Source organism: Sinocyclocheilus rhinocerous, unplaced genomic scaffold (assembly GCF_001515625.1).
Source record: "Sinocyclocheilus rhinocerous isolate Xijiao unplaced genomic scaffold, SAMN03320098_v1.1 scaffold622, whole genome shotgun sequence".
Taxonomy (NCBI): domain Eukaryota; kingdom Metazoa; phylum Chordata; class Actinopteri; order Cypriniformes; family Cyprinidae; genus Sinocyclocheilus; species Sinocyclocheilus rhinocerous.
This window is the reverse complement of record NW_015641438.1, coordinates 324,907-334,750: the sequence shown is the minus strand read 5'-3', so window position 1 is coordinate 334,750 and position 9,844 is coordinate 324,907. Positions and strand designations below refer to the sequence as shown.

General features: G+C 35.9%; 1 protein-coding gene across 1 annotated transcript in view; it reads right to left on the bottom strand.

The window, feature by feature from the left end:
- The window catches only part of rims2b (regulating synaptic membrane exocytosis 2b), a 170,119-nt gene that overhangs the window by 79,996 nt on the left and 80,279 nt on the right, over positions 1-9,844 (bottom strand). The window contains exons 10-13 of the mRNA XM_016571540.1: positions 9,005-9,104; positions 6,997-7,120; positions 4,260-4,306; positions 4,057-4,166 (exon numbers count right to left, since the gene is read on the bottom strand). Of these exons, the coding sequence (XP_016427026.1) occupies positions 4,057-4,166; positions 4,260-4,306; positions 6,997-7,120; positions 9,005-9,104 (381 nt within the window). The remainder of the gene's footprint in view (positions 1-4,056; positions 4,167-4,259; positions 4,307-6,996; positions 7,121-9,004; positions 9,105-9,844) is intronic.

Below are 9,844 nucleotides of genomic sequence, written 5' to 3'. Positions count from 1 at the left end.
TGTGTGTGTGTGTGTGTGTGTGTGTGTGTGTGAGTGAGTGTGTGTGTGTGTATGAGTGAGTGAGTGAGTGTGTGTGTGTGTGTGTGTGTGAGTTAGTGTGTGTGTGTGTGAGTGAGTTAGTGTGTGTGTGTATGAGTGAGTTAGTGTGTGTGTGTGAGTGAGTTAGTGTGTGTGTGTGAGTGAGTTAGTGTGTGTGTGTTTGTGTGAGAGTGTGTGTGTGTGGGCGGAGTCATCTGTACCTGATCTCTGGAGGCGGAGACTCGCAGCACTTCACTGAGTGTGTCGCCGGGCTGTGTTCTGATCACATCGATGATCAACTGTTTAGTGCTGAAGAACAACTAGCCGCGGGAACGTATTTTGAGCTGGGGGGGCTGAGAAATAAAACTGGGGGTTCACGTGACAAAAGTGATGCGAGAAGACTGTCACTATATATGATGGCGGATCCAAAGCGCAGCTTTTGTTAATAAAACTTTCATTTATTCGTTTAATAGCCTATAATTGAGTGTCTTTGTTGCTGGGTTTTCATAAAAAATATAACAATGAACCACAAACTAAGCATTCGTTTTAAATAAGGGAAAATACATTATTTATTTGGGTTACAATGGCTATATCCATCTTATTCAGCGAGTAAAACATATCCTTATTTATTTTGTTAATAAAAGTTCAAAGTTTAATGGGGTTTTTTTTGTTTTTTTTCGATTAATAATAATGAGCCGTAATCATGCATTTAAAGTAAGGGGAAAATCCAAAAACCTTACATTTATTTGTGTTACAACGCGGGTAACATCAGTCTTATTCAGTGGCGTAGCAAGTCAACCCCGGGCCCATATGCAAAAAATGTGTACAGCCCCACCCCCCAAATGTTATGGGCTCCAACTCGGTTAACTTAACTTAGGCCCTATTGTTGATTTTTCGGAAGTAAATAAAGTTACGTGAATCGTGACTATTCACAAGCTGTTTTATTTAGGGTATAGGCTAATGCTTGGAAATGTTGTTTAAAGTTTTCAAGTCCATTCATTATTTGTAGCACGCAAGCCACCCAATAATCGCAGCTTTGTGCTTTGTTACTCAAAGTCTCAGCCTTCTGTCAATTATATGATAAAATACAAACAACAAACGTCTTTTTACGCTCTTTAATCTGTAGTGAGAATTCGCCTCAGTTCAAGCTGCATATGAATCAATTATATTTTCTTCTTTAATATTTGCAGCATGAAATAAACATGAATATTTGATTGCATGTTGAAAAAAATCAGAACAACTTAATACACACGAATGTCTCATGAATCGATCAATCAGAGTTTTAAAATCAATCAAAAGAATGACGGATGCCACAGACTTTTTATTTTTTGGAGGAGTAGGCCTATGGGTGGAATTTTCACATTATATAACATGATTTTATTATCTTAATTTTAACTTTATTCTTAAAATATTATGACATTAATTTTATTTATTTAGTTATTTTTAAACATGGCACAAAAATGCTGCCGTATAGGCTACTGAATGCAAACACAATTTTGGCACATCAGGCCAAAAAAAAACAAACAAACAAAAAAATTATAATAAAATAAAAGAAAAACAAAAAAAGTCAAAAATAGTGGCAAAACTGAACTATTTTAATAGCTGTGTAATGGGGAAGAGAGAGAGAGAAGTCACGCTATCCAGTCAGACTTCCACAGCATTGTTGATGTTGTGTGTGAGTGTTTTTCATTAAGAGTAATACTGAATCAACCTGAAGAATTAATTTTGTTTCAAGAATAGGAAAGACCTAGTGAGTGAGTGAGTGAGTGAGTGAGTGAGTGTGTGTGTGTGTGTGTGAGTGTATGAGTCTGTGTGTGTGAGTGAGTGAGTGAGCGAGCGAGTGAGTGAGTGAGTGAGTGTGAATGAGTGAGTGAGTGAGTGAGTGTGAGTGAGAGAGTGTGAGTGAGAGAGTGTGAGTGAGAGAGAGTGAGTGAGTGAGTGAGTGAGAGTGAGTGTGAGTGAGTGAGTGAGTGAGTGAGTGAGTGAGTGTGTGTGTGTGTGTGTGTGTGTGTGTGTGTGTAAAGTATTCTGACTTCAATATTTTAGGATAAATCTCCCTCATTCCAAACAAAAAGAAATCAAATTTACGACAGCGCAAACCATAATGAGACACTAAAAGCATCACCCGGACAGAAGAACAGACACACTTCAGTGCAAAAACAGAAAAAGCACATACATTGTTATTATTATTAAACAGCATTTCCTTTTTAAACACAATCTCTCCACATTTAGCATGTTCACAGTTGTCGCTACAGCTCGTTTCCTTATTAAACAATTAAAAGGCATAATAATGGCTAATCTGTATCCAAGCCTGAAGCACTTTACTGTACTGTATGAACACCTGGGTCAAACTTACCTCGCAGACGTCTTAGACACTGATAATGCAAACGGTGTAAATTATTGAAACGCTAAACGGTAGTAAAGATCGTGGCTGATCGTTCAAGTAAACGCAACAACTTCAGCACAAAGTACAATAGCTAGTCTTTCAAGGGAGTGTGTTTTCCTAACATCCTGATCAGCAGCGCCGTGTCAGAGCCGACCTGCAGAGTCTACGTCAATCGGGTAACAAGCTTGAAAACTAAGAATACTTTTTTCCGTGTCGGGATCCTTTCCTGGACTCAGGCTGGTCTGTGACGGACGCTGTCTAGCACTGACACACAACTGTCTAGAATCGCAAAACACACCTGACTGACAAATGTCAGACTAACAAATGTAAGATGATGTGCCATTTTACTGTCCGCTATATATTTGAAATAATTTGAAATATCTTAAGATTACGCTCATTTAACTTCAGAACACTCCATTCAAATTACATTCTAATGCTTGTAGCATTCAGCATTCCACTAAACCTGTCAAAATCAAGTATCAAAATGAACAGAGTGAATAGAAATACAATTTTAATGCACTGGCACAACCTAATTAGTGTGTATTTTCAAAACAGACTGGTCGTTAATTTACATAATTGTGCTAGTCATTTTATACGAATAAAATAGTGTTAATACCGAGTCCCTTGGAGTGACTCGCTATCTATTTCTAATTATGCAATCTGATGAGAATCCTCAAACATTTTGTTAATTAGGACACCAACAGCAAGTAAATAAGGCATTTTTATGCTTGTAAATTAGGATGAGGGTGAGTTTTAACTCCTACAATTAATAAAATGTGTAATGTTTATGTCCCTGTGAAATATCTGTACTTTTAAAAACGAATTAGTCACACTGGAGGACCATTTCAATTAACCAGTGAAATAATATACAGGTATATATATATATATGTGTGTGTGTGTGTGTGTGTAAACATAATCTGTCTGCTTCTAAATACACTACTGTTCAAAAGTTTGGTGTCGGTAAGATTTTTTAGTCTCTTATGTACACCAAGACTACATTTATTTGATCAAAAATACAGTAAAACAGAAATACTGTGAAATATTATTACAGTTCGAAAGAACTGTTTGAATATATGCTAAAATGTAATTTATTCCTGTGATCAAATTCTAATATGCAGATTTGCTGCTCAAGAAATATTTATTATAGTTAATGTTGAAAACAGTTGTGCTGCTTATAATTCTGGATTCGTTAACGAATAGCAATCTCAAAAGAACAGCATTTATTTGATTTATTTATTTGCATTTTTTGTAACATAATAAATGTATTTACTGCCATTTTTGATCAATTTAATGTATCCTTGCTGAATAAAAGTATGAATTTCTTATAAAAAAAAAAAAAAAAAGAATACAAAATCTTACTGACCCTAAACTTTTGAACAGTAGTATAAATTATAACTTACATTTCTAATGTTAAAAAAATAATCCATGTCCATTTGTCAACTTTGCACAAGCTCTTTTATATCATCTTATCTACAACTCTAACACTTTGGCCTTTAGATCTGTGCTGATATCTGTGTGAATGAACAGCGAGTGCTGGCAAACTCCCTGAAGACACAGTGAAATAATCGCTAAACCTCAAAGCTAGCGCCATTTCATCAGTGAAGCCCTGAGTCGAGCGGCCAACGAAAAGAAGTGCAGATGCTGATACTCACTGAAAGCTGTCCGGACAGATACTGAGGGTTGTCCCGGAGCATGCCAGGACTCATGGGGGACGTGACAGAGATGGACGGGCCCATTTTTTGAGATTCAAAGGAACTTGAACCTGAAAAATAGGCGAAGAGCGTTTAGATCGATCCTCCTGCTGGCAACGGCAGTGCTAAAGTATGTTTTATATATCAAAACTAGCAAAACTTACTTGATTCAAGTTGTCCATGTGTGCTCTCTGGTATTCTAGGGACATCTCTACAAGAAAAAAGTGAAGAGCATTTTAATGATAGCAGGTGTGTGTCTGTAAAAACAAACACACACAAAAAAACACTCAGGGCATCCCAGCCATATGCCAGAAGGTAATATGGCTGGGTGAAATACTGTAGCTAAAATGTAAGGTTTTGAATGAATTTAAATATAAATTCTGATATTTATTTATACTCTCTGAAATGGTTTTAAACAATCATTTCAACCAAACAGCCATTGTTGCCAAGAAGATTTAAAAAATTTAAATCAAGAAGTAAAATACAGTAAAGGTAATTAAAAATAATTAAGACATCCACACTGTTTTTCTATAAATTAACATGTGAAATAATTAATCATTTTCATTTATATACACTGTTATAAACAGCAATATTTACATACACAACCAGTCAGAAGTTTGGAATGATTAAGATTTTTTGTTGTTTTTGAAAGAAGTCTCTTATGCTCACCAATGTGGTTTCCGCAAAAATATGAAGCAGCACAGCTGTTTTCAACACTACACCTAATAATAATAATAATAATCATGTTTCATGAGCAGCAAATCAGCATATTATACTGATTTCTGAAGGATCATGTGACACTGAAGACTGGAGTAATGATGCTGAAAATTCAGCTTTGATCACAGCAATAAATTACAGTTTAACATATATTATAATAGAAAACACTTATTTTAAATTGTAATAATATTTCACAATATTACTGTTTATACTGTATTTTTGATCAAATAAATGCAGCCTTAGTAAGAGACTTCGTTCAAAACCATTGAACTATAATTATTCCAAACTTTTGACTGGTAGTCTAAACAGTGTATATTTTGACTAAAGCATGAGAAGTGACACATGGGAACATTTTGGGTGATTATAAGGAGTGCTTCAATTTATAAGTGATTCATTGAATCAAAAATTTATCAAACTTCCAAAACCTTGTTTGCACGTTTGCTGCTGAGAATAAAATCTGAGATGACATTAAAGTATCTTAAAGACAGAAGAAGCAAGCGCAGAATTGGCTTGGCGAGGAAATATAATTGCCAAAAAAAAGCATTAAAATATTCACATTGTTAAAGGCACAATATGCAAGATTTTTGTAATAAAATATCCAAAAACCACTTGCACAGTGTGATATATTTCATGCAGTTGTTTACTTACATTATTCCAAAAGTTCCCAAGGATTTGTAAATCCAGAGAAATTGAAATTTTACATTTTAAATTTTATGGCTCGTCCCTGTTCATCGTCGCCTATCAATAGGCGCGTTTCCATTACAGATTTGCGCAAAACTTTTGGCGATATTTTATAAATGTCGATAAAAAAGTATTGCGAAATGACGGCGTTTCCATTAACCAATGTTATGCGACTAAAACGTAACCTTTTACCTCTCGCGATAAGACATGGCAATGGATTTTAGTGGGATTTTGACGGATTTTGGCTATATTTATCAGTAACCAATGTTATGAGACTTAAACGTAACCTTTTGCCTCTCGCGATAAGACATGGCAATGGATTTTAGTGGGATTTTGACGGATTTTGGCTATATTTATTCAAAGGAGGCGTATGTGTGTATTTTTACAGAAGCAGCACAGAGAGCCGCTTCAGAAACGTGCGTGGCACCGGCTGGAATAAACCATAGACTGTATAAAAACATAAACAAAAGCATTGAGTGGCCGTATTGCAGTTTTGCGAATTATTCCTTTTTCGCATTGCCTGAAAAACCACCTCATGCTAGTGTAAAAACTTTTTTGCGATATATGGGAGTTTTTGCGAAATTGACGCGTTTCCATTAAGCGTATTTTCAATTCGCAATTTCAATTTGCGCAATTTGAAGGGTAATGGAAACGCGCCTAGTGACGCAATATCCGCACTATCCTCGGTTTCCGCTTATGGATACTATGGCAACACACATGGACAAATGCGGAAGTGGTAGTTATGCAGCATGTAGCGCGCCGCTGTTGTGTATTTCAATTATCATGTATCACGATTATTCATTGGCGAGTTCAGAAAAAAAAAAAAAAACGTAAACGTAGACCAACTGAGGCAAGAAGGATCAATATCGGCGTGCGTTTTCGAGATGGACAGAGCTTCGCGACAAACTCGGACTTGCCAGAGATATTATTTGCTGTACAAGTAATAGTCATGTACAGGTGATTTTAATAGATATGAATGAAGTTACCCGTAAACATGATTTGTGAAAACCACATCTCCCATCGTTCCACGCTCCGTCATAGCATCATCAAGCTTCACCTCTGTTATTGTTTTGAAAATGCGACCTCTAGCGACAAAAACTTACATATTGTGCCTTTAAGTGATTTTACTGTATACTGCTGTCAAAATAATATCACTGATATCTACAGTATATCACTGATATATTGCCCAGCTCTTCAAGGTTAAGCTGAACATCTGACCATCTTGCTGCTAGACTCTCAATAGGTTTTCATTTTGAAAGTAACAAACAATAATTTCTAATTATGTCAATCTGTCCTCCTAAAGAACTGACCTGAAGCAGAACTTTCATTTTAAGCAGTGAACAAGTTGAAGTTTCTACGTGTCTGTGTGAATATAAGCATTCATATATTGGGCTCCCACAGGCCATCACTCTTCATAAAGCTCTACTGTCAATGTGCTCTGTGTTCCTGAACTGACACGTTGAGTATTGGGCAGAGTAATGATCCATCACCCGCTTCACTCACCCGATGGGCCGTGAGACCACCAGCTCCACCTGCGGCTCTGACTTGGATTCTAGAATGATATTGTAAACTTCCTTGAATGTGGCTCCCTGTAAGACCCTCCCGTTCCACTCCAGGACCTGATCGCCTGAGGACCGACACAACACAGCATCAATACGACATCAAATATGATATAGCTGCACTTAAACCAGCGTTAGTTAAAGGGTTAGTTCACCCAACAATTAAAATTATGTCATCATTTACTCGCTCTCATGTTGTTCCAGAACGATTAGACTTTAATGCATCATCGAAACACAAAGTTTTTAATGAAACCTGAGACTTCTGTCCCTCCACTGAAAGTTGCAACTAAAACTTTGAGGCTTCAAAAAGTTCATAAAGACATTGTAAAAGAATTCCATATCACTGTAAAAAAAAAAATCTAATCCATTTTAACATTTCAATAGTTGCCTTACATTTTTAAGCATAATCTACTTAGCTGTGCAAGTCATTTCAACTTAAAGTACATCAAACTGACTTAAAAAATGAAGTTGAATTTCATATAACTGATAAAAACATTGTTAATGTAAAACCATAATTTGCCATGACTTACTCATCATCTCATTTTTTACAGTTTATGAATCAAAGGGTTTAATCAAAACAAATGAACAAAAGATATTTTTAATGAAACCTTTCTGATTTCTGTCCCTCCACTGAAAGTCGATTCCACCCAAACTTTTCAGTACATGAAGACATTGTAAAGATAATCAGTTTTAACCAAATGGTTTGATGATATTTTTAATGAAACTCAAGTGATTTATTTCTATTCCTCAACTGAAAGTTCATTCCACCAAAGCTTTTACGCTTTAAAAAGTTCATAAAGATATCGTAAAAGTATCGTGATATTGTAATCCATATGAAGATACTTCCACTGAAAGTCTATCCAACCAAAATGTTCAATCTTCATAAAATTCACAAAAACATTCTAAGTAATTCATTTACATTTTACATTTGGCAGACACTTTTACGCAAAGTGGCTTACGTTGCATTCAAGGTACATTAATTTTTAATGAAACCTAAGCGATTTCTGTCCCTCCACTGTAAGTCCATTTCACCAAAACTTTAAATCTTCAAAAAGTTCATAAAGATACTGTAAAACTAATTAATTTACATTCTGGCAGATGCTTTTATCCAAAGTGACTAACATTACATTCAAGACACAGTTTTTGCGTTCCCTGGGAATCAAACCTATGACTTCAGCAGAATGCACTACTGTTTGAATTCAGGAAAGCTTAAAATCCATATAAATCCAATATGAACGGTTTAATTCAAACACAAATTATGATATATTTAATGAAAAGAAATGACTGTCCCTCCATCGAAAGTCCATTCCACCAAAACTTTCAAACTTCAAAAAAGTTCATTTAGACACTGTAAAATTAATCCATATGAGGGTGACAGAATTTCCATTTTTGTGTGAACTTACCCTTTAAGTTTAAAACACGTAGAAAGGACCCTCTTTATAGTAAGTGTCCTTAACTACTATGTACTTGCATTTAAATTAAAGATTTGATACAATGCACTTATTGTGTACATATATTTTTTCTTATATTATATACTTATATTTGAAAATACCGTCCTGTAATTAATTTCTGTAGGTACATCTATAATTACACTCTTAACTCTACGCATTAAACCTAACCAGATCACCAAACCTGCCCCTAACTAACCTAACCCCTATCCCCATCAATAGCAGCAGAGGTGATTTGCAATTCAACGTGAACACAATACGTACATTTTACCTAACAATTTATTACTTTATTATTAAGTACACAGTATTTAAAGACACCTAATATAAAGCGGGACCTAAAAACCTTTACCCATATACTGTACACAATCCCATAATTCAGCGGGATCACAGAAGCAGCAGCTCTGACTTCACATGGTCTCAGAGCAAATGCTTTTACGCCTTCCACAGTCTAAAGCGAGTTGAAAGAAATGTGTTTAATTGTTAAATCTGAATAGATGTGTTCACCTGGTCGGAGATGGCCGACAGTGTCTGCTAGACTTCCTCTCTTCACCTTCGTAATGAAAGCACAAAGTCTGCCAGACTCTGTCATCTTCCCTCCCACCACCTGCAATACAGACAACAGGCAATGCAAATTATTTCAAATATCTTTTACATGAAACTACAATGTGTTCAATACAAAGGTCCTGAAAGGTGGAATTTAAATGCTGAATGTTTGACCTGTGCTATGGAGAAAGGATGAAGTTCCACATCAATATCATGTGTGCTAATACTATGGGTCATGTTCACTAAGAATGAACAGGGATTGCTGATAGCATCATTTACAGTATTTGCACACATTATTTTAACACCCCACTTACTAAAGGAATATTGCAAATCAAGCAACTCAGCAAATGCACCCACAAAATTAATGCTAAGCACAGTTTGCACAAGACATAGTGCTCTCTATTCACAGAAATGTACTCAGATAATGGCTGGAAGACAGCGAGTGGGCAAACTTTCAGGAACTAAAGCACACCAGCACAAATGGTGCCTTAATTTAGCCTTTTGTTTTAAGTGTAAAGGACCATCAGTAACCAATTTATAATACAAGAACTTGGTTACACTTTATTTTAAGGTGTCCTTGTTACAGTGCAATTAAACAAATGAACTACATGTACTTACTAGGGTTGTGACGGTGAGGAAATTTTCCCACCGGTTAATCGACGTGTGACAACACCGGTAATACCGGTATCAAGTGGGGGCGGGGGCGTTCCGCTTTCCTTCGCTTTTAAATAGCTTGTAAAAGCGGCGTGCGCATTTTACTTTCACTTTCAAATACCGGCAATTCGGCATAAAGCAATTGTT